Genomic DNA, 15,691 nt, shown 5'->3' with positions numbered 1-15,691 from the left:
ATTATTATATTATATTAAACAAATATATTATAATTAATATATTATATAACTATATGTAATACACTATAATATATAATAATATTAAAATTATAAGATTATATTAATATTTAATTATATTAATTATTATATTATTATTAATATAATTATATTAATATAATATAATGTAATAATATTATTAATATAACAAATATAATTATATCAATACAATATAATATATAATATATTATAAAATAATAATTACAATATCATATTATAATTATAATATCATATTATATGATAAAATAATAATATTAGAGTTATTAGTATAATTATGATATTATTTATTACAATATTACTATTACTATTATATTATATTATATTATATTACGAGTTTGAATTTTAGATTGAGAAGATTGTAAATTTTAAATTTCATTAGGAGTATTATGGGTATTATGAAAGTTTCATTAATTGTACTGTGTTGATTCCTGCACAATCTAAAAGCTAAAGTTGTCTTTAGGCTGCTTCTGATTTTGGCCGTAAATTTTTGAAAGATTCTTCAAAAAACACTTTTGAAGAGATTTACCAAACACGTGGACGTTTGGTTCATGGATTCAGAATGATGATTCAAAACCATTTTTGATTTACATGTATTTTTTATGAGAGAAAATACTATAGCAAATCACGAACTATGATTTAAATCATGGCATGAATCCACTAACCAAACGCACCATATTAACTTCTGCTACAAGTAGAAGTTAATTTTGAGAGGGAAAAGTAATACCAAACTAAGCCAAAGAAAAAGTATAATACATTGTACTATGTGGGCAAATTTTGAGTGTACGTGCAATATAACAATTGTTTTTTGAAATATTTTGATCATATTTATATTACTACAAAATGACATTGTAATTATTTTAATGATATTAATTTTTTCTATTTAGTATATCTCCCTAAAAAAGTTACACTACATGACAAATTTATGAGAGCGTGCTTGAAATATAAAAATTTCGTTGAAATTTTTTAAAAATAGCAAAAACTACATATATAGTAGTTATTTTAATAATATTCGTTTTTTTTACTACAAAATAACAAAGTAATTATTTTAATAATATAGTTTTATTATTTGTAAAATATTCTTTTTTTTTGTTTGCTATATTTCAACATGATTAGTAAAATTTTGCTATATTTTTAATATTCTGCATCACAAAACAAAGCAAGTTGTTCATTAAAGAGTAACTGACTCTATATATGTGTACGTAAATACATTCGTAGTATATCCAAATGTATATGTGTATAACGAATAGAAGGTAGCAAGTTTTAAGAATACAAAAAACCTATAAGCTGTTTAAACCTTGACTGGTTGAAGAAAACTACAAAAATTTAAAAGTAGAACATTCCTCAATAAAGGAACTAAGTTTTATAAATTTACATAAGATTAGATTTAAAAATCTTCTACTACATATGCTTGTTATAACGTCGAATATTAGACACGTGCTTGCACGTAGTAATAGCTATTAAGAAACTGATCATATACAATTTTCCAAACCTATTTCAGCTGAGAAAAATAAAAAAGAAAACCCAAACAAACAAACTCCATCCAACCTTTAAGGGAGAAATGAGCAGTGATCTCCTTCTTTTCTCTTCTTCCTCTCTTTCCTCTACGTCTCAGAAACTCTTCCTTCTAGTCTTTTTATTTTGATTTTTTTTCTAATTCTTTTTCCATCTTCTTATAGCCTTCTTGTCGTCATTATTGTGTACTTACTCGATACCCCACTTTCTGTTCTAAAACGTCATTATTGGCATTAATAATACATAATTTTAATAAATCGTTATGTTTTCATCAAAAGAGCCATCTGTTTCTAAAATGGTACTGATATAATTCAATGATGTCAATATCGTGGATAGTGATGGAACTTTGGGCCGGCGGGCAGGCCCGCTGTCTGAATTTTTTAGGCTCGGCGGGCAGGCCTATCTGCCGGCCCAACCAAAGTGAAAATTCGGGCTCGGGCTCAGGCAGCCCAAATTTGGGCACCTCGCCGGAGGCCGCCGCCGTGTAGGAGCCGTCAACCTTCGGAGTTTTTTTTGAATTTTTCCGGCCAAACCCGATTTACCCGAATGCCCAACCCGCCCGACTGCCCGAAAATCATGAAAAGGGTCAAAAATACGGCCGGTGCTGCCCGACCCGAATTTTGCCCGAATACCCAAATTTTGCCCGAATACCTGAGATGCCCGAACTGCCCGAATGCCCAAAAACCCGTCCAACGGCTAGTTTTTTGCCCGAACTCGCCCGAACCCACCAAAACCCGCCGAACCCTAAACTAGCCGTTGCACCCTGAATTTTTTGAAAAAAAAATTAATTTTTTAACCCAAAAATTTCCCTATAAATACTCCCAATCCCCCACACATTTTTCTCACTCAAACTCTTTCAATCCCTCTCAATTTCTCTCAATCTCTCTCACTCTCAATTCTCTATTACAATTTTTCTAAAAACTATCACATTATCCTAAAGCTCTCTCTCTCTCAAATCGCTATTACTTTTTTTATAATTGATCTTTTTTGTTATAGTGGTATTCCCATTGATGCCCAACACAACGTGAAAGAAGGGCAATTTCTCACTAATGAATTTGTTACGCAAGAATCTACTAATCCGAGCTCTAGAGGACGTACTGGAGGTCGTGATCGTAATGGTGATGGGCGTGGAGAAACGGCGAGTACCAGTGCGACTGCGTATGTAAATGTTGCAACCTCTAGGAGAAAATGCAAGTGCACCTCGACAGTTGGGGATCACTTCGACATAATTGAGGAGATAGACAATGAAGGTAACACTAAACATATAGCTCAGTGTAAATATTGTTTATCTAAATTACAAGGTGACACTATTCACGGAACCACACATTTGATAAGACACTCTGAAAAGTGTCTTCAAAAGCTTAGCCAATCCGGCGGACCCGAACTCCGCCAAACACAATTATCTTTTGATCGCACAACCGGTGGTCTAATCACTTGGAAATACGATCCGCAAGTAGATCGTATGGAAGTTGCACGAATGATAGCTGCTTTAGATCAACCACTTAGTTTTGTAGAGCATCCTAATTGGTAACAATATATTAAGGTCGCACATAATCCTAATGCATAGTTTACTTCAAAAACTACTCTTAGAAAAGATTTATTAAAATTATTTAAAAAAGAAAAAGAAGCATTAATAAACCTTTTACACTCGACTAGCGGGTGCGTTGCGTTAACGACAGATATTTGGTCTGCCGTTGCCAATAAAGATTATTTAGCTATAACCGGACATTACTTTAAAAGATTTGATTTAGATAAGAGAATATTAGGTTTTAAATGTTTTCTATGATCACATAGTGCGGATTTAATATATAATACCATTTTAAATGTAATTGATGAATTTAGATTAAAAGATAAAGTAATGGCTATAACATTAGATAATGCTAGTGCCAATACAAAAGCAAGTGAGTTCTTTGAAAATGATTTAAGTTTATTCGGGGACGGTACTATTTTTCACCTATCTTGTGCATGTCACGTAATTAATTTAATTGTTAAATCCAGTTTAAAAGAAATGGGTAATCACATTAAAAGAATTAGAGATAGTCTTGCATGGATTCAAGGTAGTAACCAAAGCCAAGAAGATTGGTTTAGGTTCTTACAAGCATTAAATATACCTCCTAGAGCATTAGTGTTAGATATGCCTATAAGATAGAACTCAACTTACATAATGCTTCAACAATGCATCCCCTATAAGGATGCTATAACAAACTATATGTGTGCAAAAGTAGGAGTAGGACATATAGACGCATATGATTGGTAAATTGCCGAAATTTTGTATCAATTTTTAGGTAGGTTTCATGAAGTGACTCTAAAACTTAGTGGAACATATTACCCAACATTACCTTTAGTTTTAGGAGAACTTTTACGAATTAATATTTTATTTAACGAATATAGAGATGACCCAATCTTAGTAGTTCCTATCCATTTTATGGGAAAAAAAATTTATAAAATATTGGTCTAAGTTGTCTTTGTTTTATGATTTAGGTATTATTTTTTATCCTAGATTAAAATTAGAAGGTTTAGAAAGTGGTTTAGAAAACTTAGGTCAATTTTTAGGCATCAATTGTAAGGACGAATATCCAATAATAAAGGAAAAAATATATTCGATCTATAGTAAATATGAGATTATGTTTAGAGTACCTCATAGAATACAGGAACCGCAACAACAAGACGAAAACCCACATTCATTCTTGAATGTTTTCGGGTTGAAGAAGAAGAAGACAACTCAAACAAAAACTGGGAGTGAATCTTCGTCAACAAGTAGCAGTGGCAGCGGCGGCAGCAGCTTTAACGAGCTTATGACGTACCTCAGTGAATGCTTAGTAGTCCACGGTATGGCATAATCGTTTGACTTAGTTCAATGGTGGAGGGCACGGGCATTAACTTGGCCAATCCTAACTCGATTGGCAATGGATATATTTTTTATCTCAGTCTCCACTATTTCATCCGAACAAGCCTTCAATATGACAAGATTAATACTTGAGGAACACCGGAATGCATTGAAAAGGGTTATTGTTGAAGCCTGAGTTTGCATTAAGGATTGGGATCGGGCCGATCGACGTCTACAGGATACAATTTCGTCGGCAAGCCAAGAATAGATTGATGAATTTAATCGATTAACATTTAATTTTGAAGACGATCCTTCAGCTTCAAATTAAATTGTAAATTTGTAATTTGTAAATATGTATTTACTTTTGACATTGTATTTGTATTTGTATAACTTTGTAAGTTTGTAAAATTTGTAATTCGTCACAAAATGATTGCACTCTTTTTTCCTTGCCAAGTTTTTTCCCAATTAGGTTTTTCTTAGTAAAGTTTTTAATGTGGCAATCATGAATTACAAATTTAGTATACATCAATAATATATATGATTAACTTATTCAATTGTGTTATATATCATGCGATTGAAACATGATTATATTTGTTAAATTTTAAAAATCATTCGTCAATTTCATTGTTAATGATTAACACTGTTAAAGAATAAAAGTTTATGGACTAATATGCTAAATTAAAAATTCAAGATCAAAATGTTACTATATTCAAAGTTTAGGGATTAAGAATGTCAATTACCTTATTATTTATTTGGACAGTTCTATGGTGGAGGAGCTTAAATTTTCCCGCCAATATATAAGATAGTATGTTTGTTTTACAATCATAACTTGAACGGTGTATGTGAGAAAAAAATATTATAATAAAAAATTTTAATTTAAATTTTTTTAAAAAAAATAATATAATAATAAAATTTGAGTCGTAAAATGAACAAAAGTGCAGTAAAAAAAAAGACTACTAAAGAAAAATAAAACCTCCCACCCACGACCATACAACATTTATTTAAAAAAAAGAAAAAAAAAAACATGAAGTTATATTTCTTCCCTTCTCCACCATTGGACCAAAACCATCCCTCGCCGTAGAATCATCCACGAGAAGATCTCCCTAGTCTCTTTGTCATCTTCGAACTGCTCCGCCGCGACCCTTCTGCCTCCCCACTCTCCGTGTCGCGATTTCGTGGATCTTCTTTACAATTTTGTCGTCGATTAGCTCCTCCACCACCGTGAAATCTCAGGCACCGCAATGGAAGACTGCCCTTGCAATTCTTCTCTACCAAAGTGTTGCCAGAGTTGAAGAAGAACAACAATATTGGTGCTCGTTTATTTGATCCTCCAAGTGCTGAGATTTATCTTCAACGGAGAAGATCAAATTTTTGTTTTTTGGATTGTCTCACGAGTTATGTGAAATCTCTTTGGATTGCTTGGATTGCTTGGATTTTTTGTAATATGTCTTATGAAGATCATATGTACAACGGGAGAATTTTGTAATTTTTGTGAATTGTTTGTGTTGACGGTGTTTTTTCGACAACTCATAATTACCTCTCCAAAAACACTCACGGTTCAATCAAAGATAAAAACTGAAAAATTATGTAAAGGAGACAACAATTTTATAGTGGTTCGGCAATAATTTTTTGCCTAATCCACTTGTGCATGCACTAATATTTTAGCCGGTTACCGGCTCTCTCCCCTCTAATAATGAAAATGGCGTCTAACCCCCTCTCTCGATTTTCTTGGCTCTATTTATAGGCCTTTACATGTGAATACGTATTCCTCGTTCCCAAGGAAGAAGCCATCTTCTTCCCTCGATCCGCATGAGGGTAGGTGGGTTTTCATGATGACTGCTCCGGGAAACGCGGCTGATCCTTCCTATCTGCCGTCTGATTTCCTGACTCCTGCAGTAGCAGTCGGATCAATACTTCTCTCTTCGAGTTGACAAGATCGTGGTTGGATTTGACTGGACTGCTTCCGGTCTGATCTAATTCCTGACTCCTTGACACAAAGGCTTCAAAGGGCCTTTAGTAGACTTCAACGACGCAAAGGCCTTAAGAGGACCTTAAGCACTTCTCGACTCCAACACCTTGACTCCTCGACGCAGAGGCTTCAAAGGGCTTTTAGTGTACTTCTCGACTTCAACAACGCAAAGGCCTTGAGAGGACCTTAAGCACTTCTCGACTCCAACACCTTGACTCCTCGACGCAGAGGCTTCAAAGGGCTTTTAGTAGACTTCTCGACTTCAACGACGCAAAGGCCTTGAGAGGACCTTAAGCACTTCTCGACTCCAAGTGCGCTCCTCAACCTAGAGACATCTCCCTAACTGTTAGTTCTCGACATCAGGGATTTGTCCTGACTTTTGGAGCTCTTGACGCGTACGACAAAAGTGGGTGGCTTAAATGGTCGGCCATGGTGTAACAGTTTGGATTTTTTGTGCAATTTTTTTAAAAAATTTGTGCTCCAGCGATGGCGTGTGGGAGTTACGCTGCCAAAGTGGTGGGTTAGTGTCGGCGTCGAGGGTGGGAGACTTTACGTTGCCGTTAGAGAAAGTCATTGGCATTTGGATAGAGGAGAATTGTCGAAAGTAGTGGAGGAAATTAGCCTGTTTGGATTTAGAATGAGGAGGTTCGTTCTTCTAATAGAATTAAAAAAAATGAATTATAATAATTTTTTTAATTGTTAAATTTATATCAAAATTGTTTATTTTATATACTTTTATATTTAATCAGATCTAATCTCAAATTGACTGTACTAATAGAGACTCTATCGAAAAAGTCTCTTAGAAAAATCTCCATTTGATTTTTTTTTTTTTTTTTTTTGTTAATCAGGAGCTTCTATTTTATAATTATTTAGTGCATCTTTTTATCGTACCACTTATAGAGAAAAATTATCATTTTATAATTATTTAGTGCATCTTTTTATCGTACCACTTATAGAGAAAAATTATCGCCCTGGCCCACCATGGACTTTTCATTATTTGGTAACTGTGGGGAATACAATTATCACACAAATTATTATTGAACACAATTGTCCTCACTTTTTGTTACGAGGGGGTCTACTAATTTATGAATTTTTGTTAGATTCTCATATTTGCTACTTAAGTCAAGGGTACATCATTGAAGGTTTAGATGAAAAGCCAGATAATTTACCTATTGTCTAAAAGTTTGATAATTTGTTCATTATTATTAGATTATTAGATTTTGAAATATGAAAAAATACTAACGTCATTATTTCTGTCACTTTTTATTACTTTTTACGTTTACTGTTAGACATGTAAACTCTATTATTATTTAAATTAAAAATGAGATAATAAAATTTACACGTCAAACAGTAAATATAAAAAGCAATTAAGAAAATGACGCCAAATTTCTCTTAAAACTGCTAGGTTATCGATATCTTTTTGTTAGCTCAAATAATCATCAGGCATGAGTTAATTGAATTTTGATCCTCCTAGGACTGCCTAGGAAAATGTGAAACCTCCTAACAACCTTTCATTAGCACCTATAGGAAGTCCCTAACCATGTATTCTTGATCATGTGGATTAGTTTTGTTCCAAGTATTGATCCATGATTGGTCCATGGTAAATCCAAAGGTGGACTATTGTATCATGGGTTGCCTTAAATATATATATATATATAATATTTTACTTCAACATTATTATTATTTTAACCGTAAAATATTAATCCGATAGTTATAATAAATTAGATAATTGACTAAAAAAAATTATGACAATTAATGGTATTGAATTCTTTATTAAACAACATCACTAAATTTATGTATGTATGTGTGTGTAGAGTAATTCTATTTATCCTGATAAGGTTAAATTTCTAACCTCTCATAAAAGGTAAGTCCCACGAGTGGATCCCACATGAATCCCACAAGTGGAATTCACTCTCTATGAGAGTGTAGAAATATATCCCCATCAAGTTATACATTTCATGTGTGTATGTATGTATGTATCTATATATATAAGAATGTGTATATCAACTTCACAAGTGGCACATCTTAATCATTAGAGTGAGCTCTTCAAGTACATTGATATTATATTAAACAAATAAATTTGTTTTGTATAATATTTTTTTTATAAATCAAAATCACTAAGATGACCCTTAATTTATGGGATAATCTTAATCTTAGTGATAATAATGACTTCAAATATATGAATCAGTGTTCAATAGGGATGGTTTTATTCACACACTTCTTTTTTCTCTCCACATCTCCTTTCAATTAAAACTTTTTATTAAAAAAGACCATCACATAAAATGACAAATAAAAACAATTATGATAGACTTAACTACATAATTAAATTTTATAATTAAAAGGAAAGTAATGATTTTTTTTCCCTTCATACACCCCACGTATTGTATTCACAAATTTTCACTCATCAATGACTATTCCAAAAAATTTCATAGAAGTATATCAATTTTTTTTTCTATTTGCTCTAGGACAATTGTTCATTTACATTTTTTTCATGTCATTTTTTTTTTTTTTTTTTTTTTTTTTTTTTTTTTTTTTTTTTTGCTTATCGTTTCACTTTCTTAAGACTAATCATATTATTTTTCACTTTTTATAAAGTTTTGTTGATTGCATATTTTCCATTTCATTCCTTTTTTTTCCTTATGGTCATATTTTATTTAACAAGTTTTTTTTTTATCAATTTCTCTTTACTGGTTGTACATATTAATATAATAATATTATGTTGATGTACTGTTTAACATTTTATTAATTATTTTGAGTTGTTTTGCTTTCTTTTTTTTCTTTTTAATTGTTTATTTTGCTTTTTTTCTTTTTTCATTTTCCTTTTTGATTATGCAATTTGATTTGTATTTTTAAATAACAAATTAAAATAAAATGGTGGGTGTAAAGAGAAAAATAAAGTGGTCAAAAAGTTGCTGATTATATTAAAATAGTTAAGGTTAATTTTAGAATAATAGGGGTGTGTAAGAAAGTAAATCTAATCTTTAAAAATTATGTAGGATGTGTAGTTAGAATGGAGTGTAGAAAGTAAACAATGGAGTGTGAATATAACCACCCTTTCAATAGTTATATTTTCATAGGTAGTTACTCTTTAAATTTAGAAATTTAATGATATGTATGTTGTGATAAGAATTTCGATCTCATTGATTGTCATAAAATGTTTGGACTAAATATCCAATTTACTATAACCATCGAATCAATATCTTACTATTGAAACAATAAAATCCACGGATCAAATAATGAAGAATTATTAAAAGCACACCCGCGTATATTTATTTATTTATAGACACGCCAAATAATGTGCCATGTGTTAAATACCTATTAGATATATGATTCATGAAGTATTATTCATATATAATATGGGGATCCATAGCTGGTTTTTGACGGTCAACGAAATCTTCTTAGAATGTTATTGGAATATTAATAACATAATTAGAGATCTCGATCACTTAGCAAATTATTTACAAAGAATTATACATAGGTTATCCATAGCAAAATAATTAAGAACAAAATAATCGGGAAAGCAAACCATAATTTGGCCTTAAGTTGATATGGATATCATGTGGGTGTCACATATACAAGAAACTTTTCAAGAGTTTACCCTTAAAAATTAATGTGAAACAAATATTGCTCAGTGTTCAGTATTGTTCCTTTTATTTTTAATATGTTTAAGTTGGTTTGTTATGATAAAAGGATAGTTATAATTAAGATGTTAACAATAAAGGATGACTATTATAAGAAGGGTACTTTTGTACTTTTATCCATATACAATGGCAAATTAATGGACTAGAAAAATTATTGGAGAGCTTTCGCAATTGGTATACCGTTCAGGAGCTTAGCTTCTAACCTATAATGGAGTGCAAACAATTCTTGGTTTTAGAAGGAAAAAAGCTTTAAAACGCATGCTTATGCATATTTTTCAACTGGAAAATATTTTGTTAGAAGCTTTGATCATCTAGAATTATTGATTGTTGATTGGGCACTTCTATGGCTACGAATCAATACAATGAGTTTTTGAAACAGATCACAAAACTTTTAGAACATAATTCCTTTGGGTTCAAATAGTTTTATATAATTTTTCAACCAATATGTATAATTATGTGATATATAAAGTAATCATATTTATCCTGATAGGATGGTTGAACTACTACTCTCTCATAAAAAGTGGGCTCCACAAGTGGGTCCTACATGGATCCCATAAGTGGAGTCTACTCTCTACTACTAGAGAGTAAAGATATATCCCCGTCAAGTTATACAATATTTTTCATGTGTATGTATGTATGTATATAAGAATGTATATCTATCCACTTAACAAGTGGCACATCTTGACCATTAGTGTGGGCTCTTCAAGTGCATTGATATTATATTAAACAAGTAAATCTGATTTATATAATAATTTCATTTGATAAATTAAAATCACTAGGATGACTCTTAATTTATGGGGTAATCTTAATCATGACTGATAATAATAACTTCAAATATATGAATGCGTTTTCAGTAGGTGGTTACTCATTAAATTTAAAAATTTGATGATATGCATGTTGTGAAAAGAATTTCGATCTCCGAGGACGAAAGAAAAAATGCTCCGCGGGGAACTCGTTTCATGTCGGCGTATTCGTGCCGGTTAGACGTCGGCCATGAAATCCATCACTATACCGAGCAGATCACGGGCATTCACATCTCGGTCAAACGGAACTATGCGCGATTCTCTCGTGAATCGCCTTCAGCAAGGTATGGCATTCAGGGTCTGAACTCGGAAAGAAATCTTTCTTCATAGATACAAGACAAATTTTTTGTATGACTATTATAAAAAGGGTACTTTTGTGCTTTTCCCCATATACAATGGCAAAGTAATGGACTAGAAAAATTATTAGAGAGCTATCGCAATTGGTATACAGTTCAAGAGCTTGGCTTCTAACCTATAATGGAGTGCTAACAATTCTTGGTTTTAGAAGGAAAAAAACTTTAAAACCTCGTTAGGCATGCCTATGCATATTTTTCAACTGGAAAATATTTTGTTAGAAGTTTTGATCATCTAGAATTGTTGATTGGGCATTCCTATGGCTATGAATCAATATAATGAGTTTTCGAAAAAGATCACAAAATTTTTAAAACATAATTCCTTTGCGTTCAAATAGTTCTATATAATTTTTTAACCAGTATGTATAATTATGTGATATGGAAAATAGGTGTCAAGACCACATTCTTAAATGACGATATTGAACATTGGCCAAGCACTCAAGTCTTTTATCTTTGATCAAAATTTTGTCCAGACGTGTGTTTATAAAGGCACGATGAAGGCAAAATAGTTTTCTTAACGCTCAGTATTAATGACATTCTACTTGTTGAAAATAATGTATAATGTAATCAATTAAATTTTACCCAGATTTTATACTAATAGGTTTTGTTTATTAATTTTTTTAATGATGCAATTTTTTTATTAATGATACACTTTTTTTTTTTTTTACTAAGTTTTAATCTTTTCATTATGACCAATGCTTATTTTCTTGTTTTTTTTTTTGCTATAAATGTGTTGATAAGCACAACAAAGGCACAAATATGATCCAACTCAAATAAATAATGGCATGTAAGCTGTACTTGACACCATGAAAAATAAATGGGTCAGGCCGAATACGGCATGATAAATAAATTGGTTGGCTCAGACACGACACAAGACATGTTTGAGTCCAATTTAAACGGGCCAGCCCATTTCACACCTCAGTGTAGAATAAGAAGCAATCATGGTGTTTGAGTTGATCAATAATCAAGAATAAGTCAAGATCATTTTCCAGATTCCAGAAGGTTTCCACACTCCGTCAAACTCTCTAAGGAAAAATAAACGGTCTAACAAGGAAGATTGTTTGCTTGCAAGCTACGATCATTCGAAATTGCTGGTGACCAGTTCATTATATTTCTGATAAAGAATCTTTATTCGTATTACATCATGAGCTTTGCAAAAGTTTCAGAATAATAATAATAATAGTAATTCTCCTTTGTTTTTGTTAAATCCATACTATTTTACCAACATAAATAATCTTAAAAATGTAACAAGTACTTTATACAAATCCCATACGTCCTAATCTTTAAATGCCTCTTCAATGTGTCCTCTAATTAAGAGGAGGGACAAAAGGTTTAGCAATCAAGACCAAGTTGTTCCTAATCCTACTTGTGGCACTAAAAGTCTCAGTCAAGTCAAGTTCTTCAGGTCTGGCATTGTTTGCCAGTTTCCAGTCAAAGTGGTACAGCAATTGGGCAAGTGCAAGTTCAATGTTTGAAACACCAAATGATATGCCTGGACACACCCTTCTTCCAGCCCCAAATGGAATGAAAATAAAGTTGGTTCCTATAAAATCGATGGGATTAGAACCGCAAAACCTCTCTGGCTGAAAGCATTCAGCATTTGTCCAGTGTCTAGGATCTCTCCCTAGTGCCCACAAATTGATGATCACTTTGGTCGCATTTGGTATTTCATGACCAAGAATTTCACAACTTTCCCTGGCTTCTCTTGCAGACAAAGGAGCCGGAGGGTGTAACCGAAGTGTTTCTTTGACAATTGCTTTCAAGTACTCCAGTACCTGAATGTCATCCTCTTCGATTTTCGCCTTTCCTTGCAGTACTTGTCGCACCTCGTCTTGTGCCTTTTTCATTACTATTTGGTTTTTCAGCAGCTCTGCCATTGCCCATTCTAAGGTAGCTGCTCCAGTTTCCCCTCCTGCAGCAAAGATGTCCTAAAAAGTTGTTTGAACAACAACGGGTTAGACTCTGTAAAGCGATTGTCATGGGCTTAATTATTCGCATATGAATAATGAGTTTTTACTCTATAATAGGGGTGGAGCCACATACAGCCGAGGATAGGCAGCCGCCCACCTTGAATTTTTTTTCTTCTAATTTTATATGTGAAATCTGATTAAATTTGTGGTTTGCCCCTAGTAAAATTCTAAAATTCTATGTTTGGCCCATCATATGTGAATCCAGTGAAAGATTTAGTACATGCCCCACCCCTCCTAACTTATTTTCTGGCTCCATCGAACTAAGGTTGTTCATGAAAGACTTAACAAAAGAACCATAGCTTTTAGGCCACAGAAAAACAAAGTGTGCAAAGAAGTTTGAAGGCCATACCAAAATAACACCTTTTATATGATTGTTTGTGATCTGAAAATTCAGTTCATTTGGTTCCTGGAGTTTCAGAAGAACATCAACTAAATCTTCCTCTTGTGACTCATCATATTCAGTCCTTGTTACTATGTGCTTAGCCTTCATCACATGATCTTCAATAATATCACCTAGAGTTTTGTCAAGTCTTTGGTACAACCTCTGCAGTGCAGGCTTCATTCCGGTAACAAATCCAAGAAATTTAACTGAAGGGAACAAATCAGCCACACTGAATCCTGTTCCGTATTTCACTAACTCATTTAGCGTCGTCACGAATTCTTCTTGCCCCCTGCACTTCTTCCCAAAGGCCGCCCTTGAAACTACAGCATTTGTCATGGAAAATATCATCTTGCTGAGATTGATGGGAAGTCCACTGGAGTGGTAGATGGATTCAATCATATTCCATGTTTCGGCTTCTCTTACTGACTTGAAAGACTGGACTCGCTTCGCATTCAGCAGCTCTAACACGCAAATTTTTCGCATCTGCCTCCAGTATTCGCCATAGGGAGATGCAATAATACCCGGATGATCATCCGAAATCACTTCCATTGCGAGAGTGCGAGGCCTTTGTGCGAAAACAAGGTCATGAGCCTGCAACACCTCCTTGGCTGCTTCTGGTGAGGAAATTAGTACAGCCCAAATCTCACCCAACTGTAGTTGCATAATTGGTCCATATTTATTGGCCAAGTCTCTGAGGGAATAGTGTGGAAGTGAACCAGCCAAGGCCAGCTGATGCAAGTTCCCAAGAATTGGGAGCTTCCAAGGCCCTGGGGGCAACTTGGAATTTAGAGCCTTGGCTTTGGATCTCTTCCAGATGAGCATCAGCAGTGGAAACAAGAAGAGGAGGGCTATTAAGAGAAGATTAAAGGAGGAAAATTGGATCATTTTGGAGATGGTAGGAGATAATATCATATGGCTTTACTGATTACTAAGGTGGTGATAACTTATTAGTTTCATCACATCGTTAAATAGACTTGTTTAGAATACATGCATTTGGCTCTCTTTTTCTTCTGTCTTAAAAATAAAATAAAATAAATCTGAAAGGGACGAATGGATTAGGAATTTTATATGTTTTCAATTACATGAAAAATTAATCAAGGTACATATACTGACGTATTTCAAAATATGACACTATCTCATGCGTGCTATATGAGCCCCCATCAAAAGAATAATCATTAATTTTGCAGACGTATGAATTTAGAAACTTATTAATCAGAAGATGCAAATATACACCTCTAACTTAATAGATTTTGAAGTACTTTGAGAAGTGACTTCCTTATATTTTATGGTTCATCAGTACCATAGCCCACGCTAGCCAACAAAACATCCTTTTTCATTCATTTGTCATCATAATTATTACAATTAAACAACATTTTCCTGTGTCCTTTTTCTCCTCTTTTTAAAGAAGTAATTAACCAACAAAAAACAAAGTAAAACCACCTCCTGGTGAGCAGACAACGATCAATCTGGCATATCTTCTAACCGAATCTCTTTTTTTTTTTTTTTTGTCAACATAACATGACGAGTTAGATTACGCCCCAAAGATTGGCATTTGAACGAAACTTAGAGCTTATCACTCTAGCTTTGCAAAAATCCAAAACTTTTGAAGCACAAATTGCCAAATTGTGAAGGTTTGTAATTGTTATTTCAAAGAAAGAAAAATGAAAAACAACAACCGATTCGAACTCGCAAATCACCTTTCATTTTAGGAAAAATTTTCAAATTTCTTCCCCAGTTTGGGTCTAGTGGCAAGGTGTCCAAAAACTTCAAAATGATTATGGCATTAAACTTATAAGATTATGTTAGTAATTAGTAATCAATATAATAAGTAGTTAGTGGTTTGTTATTATGATTGGTTTGTTATGTTTGTTAAGCTAGTAGTAGGGTATAAGGAATAGAAAGAGACTAAAGGCGGGAGATGGATTAGAATAAACTGGAAAAACCCTTGGGAGAGCTAGCAGACCTCTCGAACGTCTGCCAATCTATCTTGTAATCTCTTTCAATTACTTCATCAATATAATTTTACTTTTTTGTTCAATTCCTCAATTCAAGTTCGGTTCTTATCAAATTGGTATCAGAGCAGTACTTTATTGGGTAAAAAAAAAAATGGCTGAAACGTGTGGACGTTGGCAGCGATCAGATAAACCGATGTTCTAAAGAAAAGATCCGGATTCTTGGATCGTAAAAATAGAAAAATA

The 15,691-nt window shown here is 33.0% G+C and overlaps 2 protein-coding genes across 2 annotated transcripts in view; both read right to left on the bottom strand.

Moving 5' to 3' along the window:
* Positions 1–1,658, bottom strand: part of LOC21397422 (premnaspirodiene oxygenase) — a 5,341-nt gene extending 3,683 nt beyond the window's left edge. Inside the window, exon 1 of the mRNA XM_010105788.2 lies at positions 1,582–1,658. The gene's annotated coding sequence lies outside the window, so the exon portion shown is untranslated. The remainder of the gene's footprint in view (positions 1–1,581) is intronic.
* Positions 1,659–12,439: 10,781 nt separating this feature from the next.
* On the bottom strand, positions 12,440–14,378 carry LOC21397419 (premnaspirodiene oxygenase). Its single transcript, XM_010105785.2, has 2 exons — positions 13,461–14,378; positions 12,440–13,069 (listed from the first exon to the last, which is right to left on the bottom strand). Exons 1-2 carry the CDS (start codon positions 14,376–14,378, stop codon positions 12,449–12,451), a joined length of 1,539 nt encoding a protein of 512 aa, XP_010104087.1. The 3' UTR covers positions 12,440–12,448.
* Between the last annotated feature and the right edge of the window lie 1,313 nt (positions 14,379–15,691).

The sequence above is a fragment of the Morus notabilis genome, unplaced genomic scaffold (genome assembly GCF_000414095.1).
Source record: "Morus notabilis unplaced genomic scaffold, ASM41409v2 Scaffold1206, whole genome shotgun sequence".
NCBI classification, from domain to species: domain Eukaryota; kingdom Viridiplantae; phylum Streptophyta; class Magnoliopsida; order Rosales; family Moraceae; genus Morus; species Morus notabilis.
This window is presented reverse-complemented; position numbering and strand designations above follow the sequence as displayed.